Source organism: Theropithecus gelada, chromosome 19 (genome assembly GCF_003255815.1).
Source record: "Theropithecus gelada isolate Dixy chromosome 19, Tgel_1.0, whole genome shotgun sequence".
Classification (NCBI taxonomy): Eukaryota; Metazoa; Chordata; class Mammalia; order Primates; family Cercopithecidae; genus Theropithecus; species Theropithecus gelada.
Genome location: NC_037687.1, coordinates 38,668,718 through 38,681,132, shown reverse-complemented (window position 1 = coordinate 38,681,132; position 12,415 = coordinate 38,668,718). Strand labels below are relative to the sequence as shown.

Below are 12,415 nucleotides of genomic sequence, written 5' to 3'. Positions count from 1 at the left end.
GGCCACAGTCCTCATCTCGCGTGGGCGGGCTCTGAGGGGGGTCCCTTCAGCCCTGGGGGAAAGGGGCGGGCACCCCGGCTCCGCCCCGCAAACAAGGTGCTGCCTCCTGGCGGCCAAGAGCCACCAAAGCAGGTGATCCAGATGCGCTGTGGCTTTGCGGGCGGTGTGGGTCACCAGAGAAAGAGGACCAGGCGAAGGCTTAATCCGCGGGATGAGACACAGGGGAGCCGACCAGAGGAGGGGGACGCAGAACGGGAGGACAGTGTGAGGCTGGGACACAGGGTAGGGGAAGAGGGTCTGTCAAGATGGGGGCCTCCGGAGGGTGTCAGTGGGAGGAGGGGTCAACAGGACACCTGAGGGATGGAAGGGTCAGGAGGCAGACACCTGTAAGAACTGCTCTCCTTTACTGAGCACCTCCCATGTGGCTAAGCAGCCTCTTGTCATCCAACATCCTGCGACCCCATACATTTACTCTCCCCAATTTACAGATAGGGAAACTGGGCCCAGAGGGACCCAGAGGTCCTAGCAAGGACAGGAGTCCTTAGCTGGGGTCCAGCTCTGATGGTCTCCAGAGTCCGTGCTCCTGACCACTGTGCCTCACTGGGTGTCCAGGGTGTGGATGGTGGTGGCATTGGAGACAGGGTCCCTCAGCACTCAACGCCATAGCGGTCGAAGTTGCGGAGCAGCAGGCTGATCTCCAGGTGCACGGTGCCACCAGCAGCTGTGTGCAGGCGATAGCGGTCGGCCCCACTGTAGATGGTGTCCCCATGCAGCAGCTGTGGCCCACCACCCACGAAAGCCCGTGCCAGCTGCTCTCGCCAACTGCCCAGGGGCCGCCAGGTGGGGCAGGCCAGCTGGTGTGTGCCCGGGCTGCTGGGCACATGGCAAAATCCATAGCCTGCAAGCTGGCAGCGGCCAAAGCTGTCCTGGGACCACACCTGGAAATGGAGCCGGGGCCAGCCTGCAGGAAAGCAGGGAGAGGGGAAAGGAGGGATGGGTGGGGACCAGACTCCTGCTCCTGATTCCCCCCTCCCTGATACTCACCGGAGACCCCAGGCCCAGTCCTTTCCTTTCTGGGTTTCTGTCCCAGGGTTTCCAACCCAGCCTCCTTTCTAGACTCCCATCTTCTCATCTATCCCCACACAACTGCCAGACATCTTTCCAAATCCTTGTTACTCCCCTGCTAAGGATCCTTCCATAGCTCCCCAGTGCCCTCAGTATAAAGTCCAACCTCTTCAACATTCAAGGCCCTTCTAATCAGACCTCTGCTGAATTTCCTTTCTGTGTTATCCTCCTCCATGACCCCATGTCAGGGCAGCCCATTGCTCCTCCAGTCCCCAGGTAACCATCGTGGGTCTTGTCAGGGTCACCTCCTGCCTTCCCTCCTCATGTCCCTGCCCTGCTCTCTTTGGGCCCAGGGCCTTCTTTCTTGCCCCTCTCTAATCCACCTTCCACCTGGCATCTGGAAGCATCTTTCCTTCCATAGATAGCTTTGCCCATGTCCTCAGAACACAGTTCAGCTCCTCAGTCTAGTAGTCAAAACCCTTGGAGATCCAGCCCCATCTCATCTCATCTCATGCTGACCCCTTCCCCTGTGCCAGGCCCTGTTCTAGCTAGCTGCGGACACGGCGGACATGAACATGGATGGCAGACAAAAATTCCTGCCCCCGTGAAGCTGATATCCTAGACAACAAATGTAGTAAATAAGCAAATTATAGGTTAGATCGGATGGTGGTAATTGCTGTGGAGAAAAACAGAGCTGGGTAGGGTGAGGGTGGGGATATGGCTGTAGAAGGGGATCAAGGAAGCTTCACTAAGAAGGTGACATTTAAGCAAATGCTAAAAGGAAGGAAGGGAGTAGGCCATGTGGCCATCTAGAGGAAGAGTGTTCCCAGCCAGAGGGAACAGCAAGTGCCAGGGCCCTGAGAGGGGAGTGTCTGGTGGGGACGGCATGGCCGGAGCCCCAACAGAGTGTGCCTGGTGGGGATAGCATGGCTAGAGCAGAATGAGGTGAGGAGAAGGGAAGGAGGTGCCAGCCAGGTTGCGGAGAGCCTTGTGATGCATGCTAAGACTTTGGCTTTTACCCTGAGTGAGATGGGGACGACTAGAGGGTTCCGAGCAGAGCGGAGACAGGACCTTAGGTGTTCACAGGGTTCCAGCTGCATGTGGGGTGCAGATTAGCGGGGGTTGGGGAAGGGGGCCCCAGAGACAAGATTACTGTCATAGTCCAGGTGAGAGATGAACTTGGACAGATCAAGGTGCTGGGCGAGAAAAGGGTGAGAAGTGGGATTTAGGGTGTATTTCAAAAGTAGAGGCAGTACGATTTCCTAATGGACAAAATGAGGGCTTGAGAAAAGAGAAAGCAAGGCTGGTGCCACCACTGGGGAACCGGAGGCCCCAAGAACTGAAAGATTAGAGCTGCCCACCTCACCCGCACAGCACCGGAAAGTTTTTCTTTCCCCAGCTCCAGCTTAAAGGACAGAAAGATTATTTAAGAGTGAAATCTCGGCCAGGCGTGGTGGCTCACACCGATAATCCCAGCACTTTGGGAGGCCGAGGCAGGCGGATCACCTGAGGTCAGGAGTTCGAGACCAGCCTGACCACCATGGTGAAATGCCATCTCTACTTAAAAGGAAAAAAAAAAAGGCAAAAATTAGCCAGGTATGGTAGAACACAGCTGTAGTCCCAGCTACTCATGACGCTGAGGCAGGAGAATTGCTTGAACCCAGGAGGCGGAGGTTGCAGTGAGCTGAGATCTTGCCACTGCACTCCAGCCTGGGTAACAGAGCAACACTGTCTCAAAAAAAAAAAAAAAAAAGTGAAATCTCACTTGTCCATCACCTGCTCTGGCTCCCAACTGCCTTCAGGAGATGGCCTCAGCTCCTCAGCCTGGCACTCGAGGTCCTGCATGAACTGTCCCCTGCTACCTTTCCCTGCTGCCGTCCCGCTCTCCCTCAATCCGCTAGACACCCTTGGTTCACTCTCCCCTTTGAGTCTTCCACATGTAGCTCCCTCTGCCTAGAACCTTCTTCTATCCCTCTGCCTTATTAGCTTCCACTGGCCCTTCACAGCAAAGCGCAGAAGCCCCCTCCTCCAGGAAGCCCTCTGTGACCTCCCTGACAGAGTCAGGCACTTCCTGTGGGCTCCTACGGCCTCTCCAAATTGCCTATCTTAGTCCTGCCCACTCTGAGGTGCCACTGTCTGGAGAGAGGTGTGTCCCCTCCATAGGATGGTGAACTCTGTGAGGAGAAGGCTAAGGGGCACTGCCTTGATCCCCAGTGTCTCCCTGGCATCACCCAACACAGGCTGGACACAGGGCAGGCACCAGGTAAACATTCTTTATATTGGTGAAATATAAGGCACATTTACCCAGGCAATTTCTCAGAATCGACTCATCTTCAGGAACCCACATTTCCTACCAAAAGGTTTTCTGATGCCGCTCCTCCCCCAGTACTGATTTCCCCTTTGAGCAGTGGCTCTACTTTCAAGCCGAGGAGCCCTTCCTGGAGAAACAGCCCTTGCCTCTCTCAGACCCTGCCTCCCGGCTTCCTCTTTATTGGAAACTCTCGGTTTGTCTCTTTACTTGAATGCCCCCTTCCCTCCCACCCTGACCCCCACCTTCCCATCTCCCGCTCCACCCTGGACTCTGCCCTAATCCTACAAACTTGGGATCGCCTATTGAGCAGGCCTGGGAAAGTCTTAGCTCAGCCTCTCCAGGGCCAGACTTGCTGCAAAAGGGACCCACGTGGTATGGGGAGCAGGGACAGGTCTTGGTGTTCCCAGACCGAGGGGCCTCAGAGGCTACTCGTCCCCTCCCCTCAGCCTGGCCCCGGGACCAGGTGTGGTACCCACCTTGAAGACCTTTGGTGGCGAAGTGCAGATCGATGGGGTGGGACCAGTAGGCCATGTCCCCTATCTGGGGGGTGTCCACCTGCGTTTGGCCCTCCCGCACGCCTGACAGGAGCTTCCACGCCGCCCCTGCAGTGACAGCGGGGACATAGAGGGGTGGGAGGCAGCCACTGGGAAGGGGATGCCACTGTGGCTATAGGACTGTTACTCTGTGGCATCTACTGGTAGGGGTTATGAAGGGTGGACTCTGGAACCAAGTATCTGGGTTCAAATCCTGGCACTACCTCTTCCTGCCTCTGCAACCTTGGGCAAGTCATCTATGACTTGGTCTCCCCATCTATAAAAAGGGCTGAGCAATAATGCATTCCCCATTGTCTTCATTTGTTTTCTGTTACTCTTAATATCCGAAACTGGGTAATTTACAAAGAAAAGGAATTTCTATCTCACAGTTAGGGGAGACTGACCAAGGTGGAGGGGCCCCATCTGGTAAGAGCCTTCTTGGTGGGGGGACTCTCTGAAGAGTCCCAAGGCTAGTGTGCTAACATGCCACTCACATCTCTCTCTCATTTTATAAAGCCACCAGTTCCTCTCCCATGATAACCCACTAATCCATTAACCCATTAATCCATGAATGGATAATGAGCATAGTGAGCGCAGGATAAGTCTTCAGTATCATTTTATTACTATTGTCACCCCACATTTACAAGCCTAGTCCAAGGATTAAGATGAGGCCAAGGGTACCCTCCAGGAGCACATCCTGAAACACACATAACAATTTCGATCCTACTGAGGGGTGATAATGATAGCTAAAATGCACTGAGTAGTCGGACACAGTGGCTCACACCTGTAATCCCAGCACTTTGGGAGGCCAAGGTAGGCAGATCGTTTGAGTCCAGGAGTTCGAGACCAGCCTGGCCAACACGGCAAAACCCCATCTCTACGAATAATATAAAAATTAAGGCTGAGCACGGTGAGCATGGTGGCTCATGCCTGTAATCCCAGCACTTTAGGAGGCTGAGGCGGGCGGATCACCTAAGGTCAGGAGTTCAAGACCAGTCTGGCCAACATGGCAAAACCTCGTCTCTACTAAAAATACAAAAATTAGTCTGGAGTGGTGGCAGGTGCCGGTAATCCCAGGTACTCAGGAGGCTGAGGCACAAGAATCGCTTGAATCTGGGAGGGAAAAGTTGCAGTGAGCCGAGATTGCACCATTGCACTCCAGCTGGTGTGACACAGTAAGATTCCATCTCAAAAAATGAACAAACAAGCCGGGTGCAGTGACTCACGCCTGTAATCCCAGCACTTTGGGAGGTTGAGGCGGGCAGATCACCTGAGGTCAGGAGTTTGAGACCAGCCTGGCCAACATGGTGAAACCCTGTCTCTACGGAAAATACAAAAATTAGGATGGGTGCGGTGGCTCACGCCTGTAATCCTAGCACTTTGGGAAGCCAGGGCAGGTGGATCACTTGAGGTCAGGGGTTCGAGACCAGCCTGGCCAAAATGGCAAAACTCCGTCTCTACTAAAAACACACATACACACACACACACACACACACACACACACAAATTAGCCCCAGGTATGGTGGCGCACGCCTATAATCCCAGCTACTCGGGAGGCTGAGTTAGGAGAATCGCTTGAATCCAGGAGGTGGAGGTTGCAGTGAGCTGAGATCGCACCACTGCACTCCAGCCTGGGCAACAGAGAAAGACTCTGTCTCAAAAACTAACAAACAAACAAACAAAAACCCAAGCCAAACCAAGCCAAGCAAAGAATATAAAAATTAGCCAGGTATGGTGGCTCATGCCTGTAGTCACAGCTACTTAGGAGGCCAACGTGGGAGGATCACTTGAGCCCAGGGAGGTTGAGGCTGCAGTGAGCCATGATCGTGCCACTGCACTCCAGCCTGAGCGACAGAGTAAGCCCCTGTCTCAAAAAAAAAAAAAAAAAAAAAAAAAATCAAAGAAAGAAAGAAATTGTACCGAGTATGGCCGGGTGTGGTGGCTCATGCCTGTAATCCCAGCACTTTGGGAGGCCGAGGCAGGCAGATCATGAGGTCAAGAGATCGAGACCATCCTGGCCAACATTCTGAAACCCTGTCTCTACTAAAAAAAATAACAAAAATTAGCTGGGCATGGTGGCGCACACCTGTAGTCCTAGCTACTCAAGAGGCTGAGGCAGGAGAATCGCTTGAACCCAGGAGGCGGAGGTTGCAGTGAGCCAAGATGTTCCCATTGCACTCCAGTGTGGGCAACAGGAGTGAAACTCCATCTCAAAAAAAAATAAGAAAATACACCGAGTACTTACTAAATCCCAGATGCTATGCTAAGCACTTTAGGCAATGCATTCATTTAATCCACCCTCTAGGACTCTTAACTCCCTCCTCACTCCCCAGTTTACACTCTCCACCATGGCCCACATGGCCTGGCTCTTGCTCCCGTCCCTGAGTTCATCTCCCATCACTCTCCCCATCCCTCATCACCCTCTGGCCTCACTGTCCCACTTCTGTCTTCCCACCTCAGGGCCTTTGCACTGGCTATTCTCTCTGCCTAGAAAGCTCTGCTCCTGGATGTCCCCATCCCTAGCTTTTGTTTTCATCCTTCAGGGCCCAGCTCAAGTGCCACTTCCACAGAGGGGTTCTCCCTGACCCTCTTCTCCAAACACTAGTTCCTGTCACATCATTTCTTTTCATCCTAGCACTTACCACTGTCTGTAATCACGGTGCTGCTTTCTTTTTTTGAGGAGGAGGAGGAGACAAGATCTCCCTCTGTCACCCAGGCTGGAGTGCAGTGGCACAATCACAGCTCACTGCAATCAACCTCCCAGGATCAAGCAATCCTCCCACCTCAACCTCCCGAGTAGTTGGGACCACAGGCACACATCACTATGCTCTGCTAATTTTTGATTTCTTTGTAGAGACAGGGGTCTCACTATGTTGCCCAGGCTGGTCTCAAACTCCTGGGCTCAAGTGATCCTCCTGCTCCAGTCTCCCAAAGTGCTGGCATTACAGGGGTGAGTCACCACACCCAACTGCACTCGTTTATCTGTTTCTTTTTTTTTTTTTTTTTGAGACAGAGTTTTGCTCCTGTTGCCCAAGCTGGAGTGCAATGGCACCATCTCGGCTCACTGCAACCTCCGCCTCCCGGGTTCAAGTGATTCTCCTGCCCCAGCCTCCCAAGTAGCTGGGATTACAGGCACATGCCACCATGCCCAGCTAATTCTTTGTATTTTTAGTAGAAATGGGGTTTCACCATGTTAGCCAGGCTGGTCTCAAACTCCTGACCTCAGGTGATCTGCCTTTCTCAGCCTCCCAAAGTGCTGGGATTACAGGCATGAGCCACCGTGCCTGGCCTGCTTATTTATTTTCTGTCTCCCCTACCGTATGGCCCAGGAAAACAGGGACCTTGCACACTGCTGGATCTCCAAGACCACAAACCCAGCTCTTGGTATACAGAAGGTGCTCAATAAATGTTTCTTGGACAAATTAGTGATCCTAGGAGTTGGGAGCTAATATAATCCCCATTTAACAGGTAAAGAAACAGGCTCTGAAAAGGTAAGTTCATGAACATTTATTGAGCACCTGCTGTGTGCCAAGCACTGTTTTCCATGCTGGTGACATAGCTGTGACTATAGCAGACCAAGGTCCCATCATGGAACTGGATTCAGACTCAGCTCTAACTGCAGAGCCCAAGCCGTTCATCCAACTGCCTCAGTATTCTTGGCTGGGTCAACACCCCCAGCAACTCCCTGAAGTAATAAAAATCAGGTTAGTCATTACTCCCTTCTGGGCTGAGTGAGGGAAGCACCAGGCCCTCAGTCAGGCTGCTTAAAAGCAAGATTTCCCAACAGCCCTATGAAGAACAGATGAGGAAACTGAGGTTCTAAGGGGGGATGGCATCTGCCCAGGGTCACAGAGAAGGTGAGTGGTGGGGTGGAACCTGGAAACCAAGTCTGACTCCAGAGTCTGCCTCTCTTCCATCAACTGGAGGGTCCTGATTTCCTGGGAATCTCAACTTCTACCTCACTTACCTGTAGAATCAAAAAGGACCAGAGGCCAGGGGCAGTGGCTCACACCTGTACTCCCAGCACTTTGGGAGATCTAGGCGGGTGGATCACTTAAGGCCAGGAGTTCGAGACCAGCCTGGCCAACATGATGAAACACCATCTCTACTAAAAATACAAAAATTAGCTGGGTGTGGTGGTGGACGCCTGTAATCCCAGCTACTCTGGAGGCTGAGGCAGGAGAATCACTTGAACCCAGGAGGCAGAGATTGCAGTAAGCCGAGATCGTGCCACTGCACTCCAGCCTGGCGACAGAGTGAGACTCTGTCTCAAAAAAAAAAAAACGGCCAGGCGCGGTGGCTCACGCCTGTACTCCTAGCACTTTGGGAGGCCGAGACAGGTGGATCACGAGATCAGAAGATCGAGACTATCCTGGCTAACACAGTGAAATCCTGTCTACTAAAAATACAAAAAAAACTAGCCGGGCATGGTGGCGGGTGCCTATAGTCCCAGCTATATGGGAGCCTGAGGCAGGAGAATGGCGTGAACCTGGGAGGTAGAGCTTGAAGTGAGCCAAGATTGTGCCACTGCACTCCAGTCTGGGCAACAGAGAGAGACTCCATCTCAAAAAAAAAAAAAAGGGACTAAGACTCAGGCCTGAAGACATGATAATGCCAAATGGCCACATCTGTTTCATGGACATTTATCTGTGCCAGGCAACAACATACCCCAGGCTTTACAAACAAGACCCCATCAAAGTCTTGTATGAGCCAGGCAAACACTGAATGGGCACTTCATATTCCAGCCCTATTCCTATTCTAAGTGCTGTTGATATTTGTTTAGTACTCATGACAACTTCAACAGGTAAATATTTCTATTACTCCCATTGTACAAACAGAGAAGTCGAGGTGAAGAGAAGTGCCCAAGGTCACATAATCAGCCCAAGGGTGCATTAACAAGCAATAACTAGTTTTGAACCCAGGCAGTCTGTGCTCTTAACCTCAAACCTGTGCTGCTTCTTGGCTGCTATTAGCTTCACTTTCAGACAAGGAAACTGAGGCTCAGAGAGGTCAAGTCCAAAGGTCTCCAATTAATAGAAGGGAGAGTTAGTATTTAAATCCAGATCTGGCAGCCCATGGCCCTAACCATTACACTATACCATGACTCTACAGGGCCTCAGTTGGGGAAGCATGAACAAAATTACTTTCCTGGGATGTGGTGGCTCATGTTTTTAATCCAAGCACTTTGAGAGGCTGAAGCGGATGGACTGCTTGAGCCCAGGAGTTTGAGACCAGCCTGGGCAACATAGCGAGACCCTGTCTCTACAAAAAGTTTAAAAATTAGCCACACTTGGTGGTGCGTGCCTGTAGGCCCAGCTTCTCAGGAGGCTGAGGTGGGAGGATCACTAGAGCCCAAGAGTTCGAGGCTGCAGTGAGCGATGATCACACCACCTTACTCCAGCCTGGGCGACAGAGAGAGACCCTGTCCGTAGCCCCTGCACAAACGAAAAAACAGATGGGAGCTTGAGACTCACGTGGACAGGGTGTGGGCTAAGCCTGGAGTACAGAGAGCTGATGGAAGATGATGTTAAGGCGCTGCGTTAACAGGTCGAGGAAGGAGCATGCAGCCTCTAGGCTAGGGGTCTTGGTGTGGAAATTAACCAGGCCTGGGGGAATACCTGTGTGAATGCCCCACTTGCAGAACAGGCTACTTTCCGAGAAACCGCTGGCCCCCATGATCTGCCCGATCACGTGCACCTCAGCCATGGCCCTGGGATGAGAAAAAATATAATCACAACCCTGTGAGGTAAGTATATTATCTCCATTTGACAGGAGGGGAAACTGAGGCCCAGCAAATAAAGGGTAGTACTAGGATTCCAAGCTAGCTTCGTCACACCCCTGAGGCTGAGGTCTTGACCACAGATCCTAATTGCCAACCCATGAAAGCCTGGAAAAAATGGGGGGACCCTTGTCTGGGGAACCAGCATTTAACTTTGCGAGGTCTAAAATACCTTCTTTGAGTTCAGGTCGGCGGAAAGCCCCGCCCACGAGCGAAAAGACCCGCCTTCCGCGTCATGTCAGCCACCCCGCTTCCCTCACCCAGCAAGCTCTATAAGGCGCATGCGTTGAGTTCCGGGCCGACTTAGCCACGCCCCTAAGCGCAGCGCATGCGTTATTCCTACCTTAGCGCACTTAACGGTTAGGAGGGGCGAAAGCGGCAACGGGGGTTGTAGTTCATGGGGTTGAGTTGACTCGTTTTTTTCTCCGCGGGCGCCTACCAGGCCTGGCTCGCGCCTTTCCCAGGACCTTCCCGGCTGCGAGAAATGGAAGCCGCGATATTCCGCGTCCGCGCTCGCCTTGGGTTCCGTGGTTGTTGCTGGAGCAACAGCAGGCTCCTCCCCTGGCTTTGTACTCGCCCTCCGCGCCACTGATTGGTGCTAGCCGTCCCCGGGAGGCGGGGTGAAACTGTGATGGACATTTTCCTCCTCTCGCTCCATTTTGGGAAAATAGCGTCTCTCAGCTACGGCAAAGGGTTCCGCCATTTTGGCCGTGGCTAGGAAGCTGCCATGTTGAGTGTGGCTGAGGAAGTTTGAGTGCAGTTTCTCCCAGATGTCCTCTTTACCAAAAAAAGCAAATCCGTAACTCCTCCGTGCTGCGTGAGGACCCCACCGAAGAGCTCTCTATGGTCCGGGATCACAAATCAGAGACTGAACTACGACCAAGGAGGAATTCCTTCCAGGACCTCGTGTACATCCCCTACCTCGTAACTGGAAAACAAAGCAAAAAAAAATCACTCCTCATTCACAGAGAGTGGAGAAATTGGGGAGTGGGTTCTGCTTCCGTTTTCGAGTTCCCCTAGGTTTTTCAAGGACAAGGAAGGAAGTTGGACTTACCCAACTTCTACCAAGCTACTACCAAGTTCACTGTTAAACTGCTTGAGTCTGAGCAAGGAACCGTTGGGGTAGCGAAGAGAAATGAGGAACTGGGATCCCCTTATTTGCAGAAAATCCTCTTTTCTATTGATTGATTTCTCAATCAAGAAATGGAGATGTCCCTGGATGCATCATAGATGCCATCATTTCCCACATCAAGCCAGTCATCAGGTCCCATCAAGACTCCATAAAAGGGTCGCACTGTGTAACCCAGGCTGGAGTACGGTGGCTTGATCACAGCTCACTGCAGCCTCTGAACTCCTGGGTTCAAGGGATCCTCCTACCTCAGCCTCCCATGTAGCTGGCATCACACACATGCGCCACCATGGCTGGCTAATTCTTTTTTTTTTTTTAAGAGATGGAGTCCTGCTGTGTTGCTGTGTTGCTCAGCCTTGTCTTGACCTCCTGGGCTCTAGCTAGCCTCCCAGTTTGCTCTCCCATACTGCCGGGATTACAGACCTGAGCCACCCAGCCAGGCCAATAGACACGAGTATTTAAAAGCCACCCTTGGCTAGGCTCATGACTGTAATCCCAGCCCTTTGGAAGGCTGAGGCGGGAAGAGCTGCTGAGGCCAGAAGGTCGAGTATAGTGAGACCCCATCTCTACAAAAATAAAAAAACAAAATAATGCATATATCAACTAGTGAAATATTCCATTGAATTGTTTAATATAAATGTTATCCTACTGAAATGTTGCCCCCTCCTTATAATTTTGGATTTTTGTTAGGGTTTTTTTTTTTTTTTTTTAGATGGAACCTTGCCTTGTCGCCCAGGCTGGAGTGCAGTGGCGCGATCTCAGCTTACTGCAACCTCTGCCTCCCGGTTCAAGCAATTTTCCTGCCTCAGCCTCCCAAGTAGCTGGGACTACAGGCGCACACCACCACACCCAGCTAATTTTGTATTTTTAGTAGACATGGGTTTTTTATATCTTTCTGGATGCTGTGTGGGTGAGGAAGACAGCTCTAACCTTTCAGCTCTTGGGGCCTCTGGTCCCCTAGTGGTGGCACCAGCCTTGCTCTCTCTTTTCTCAAGCCCTCATTTTGTCCATCAGGAAATCTTACTGTCTCTACTTTTGAAATACACCCTAAAATCCACTTCTCACCTCTTTGTCGCCCAACACCTTCATCTGTCCAAGTTCATCTATCACCTGGACTATGACAGGGACCTTGTCTCTGGGGTCTCCTTTCCCAACCCTCCTAGTCTGCAGCCCACATGCATCTGGAACCCTGTGAACACCTAAGTCAGGTCCCATCTGCTCAAACCCCTCTAGTGGTCCCCATTTCACTCAGGGTAAAAGCCAAAGTCTTACCATGCATGACAAGGCTCTCCACAACCTGGCTGGCACCTCCTGCCTCCATTTTGTATTTTTAGTAGAGACAGGATTTCGCCATGTTGGCCAGGCTGGTCTCAAACTCCTGACCTCAGGTGATCCACCCACCTTGGCCTCCCAAAGTGCTGAGATTACAGGCATGAGCCACTGCTCCCAGCTGGGGTCTTCATTCTGAAGGCTCCCATGTATACATGTTAAATAAGAGAAAAAAAAAATTATTGTCAACCATAAATAACGAGATTCAGAAAATATGATTGAGGCTGGATTCAGTGGTTCATGCCCGTAATCCCAGCACTTCGGGAGGC

The 12,415-nt window shown here is 51.9% G+C and overlaps 2 protein-coding genes across 3 annotated transcripts in view; one reads left to right on the top strand and one right to left on the bottom strand.

Moving 5' to 3' along the window:
* The first annotated feature begins 136 nt into the window (after positions 1-136).
* Positions 137-12,415, top strand: part of TMEM91 (transmembrane protein 91) — a 30,042-nt gene continuing 17,763 nt past the window's right edge. The window contains exon 1 of the mRNA XM_025366320.1: positions 137-282. The gene's annotated coding sequence lies outside the window, so the exon portion shown is untranslated. The remainder of the gene's footprint in view (positions 283-12,415) is intronic.
* B9D2 (B9 domain containing 2) lies at positions 384-11,001 on the bottom strand. 2 transcript variants are annotated; one of them, XM_025366323.1, is made up of 4 exons: positions 10,032-11,001; positions 9,528-9,619; positions 3,853-3,978; positions 384-961 (listed from the first exon to the last, which is right to left on the bottom strand). In XM_025366323.1, the coding sequence occupies exons 2-4, from the start codon at positions 9,613-9,615 to the stop codon at positions 648-650; spliced, it is 528 nt and encodes a 175-aa protein (XP_025222108.1). In that variant the 5' UTR covers positions 9,616-9,619; positions 10,032-11,001; the 3' UTR covers positions 384-647. The 2 variants fall into 2 exon arrangements, with proteins under 2 accessions (XP_025222108.1, XP_025222109.1); XM_025366324.1 differs by lacking the exon at positions 10,032-11,001 and adding an exon at positions 9,861-9,894.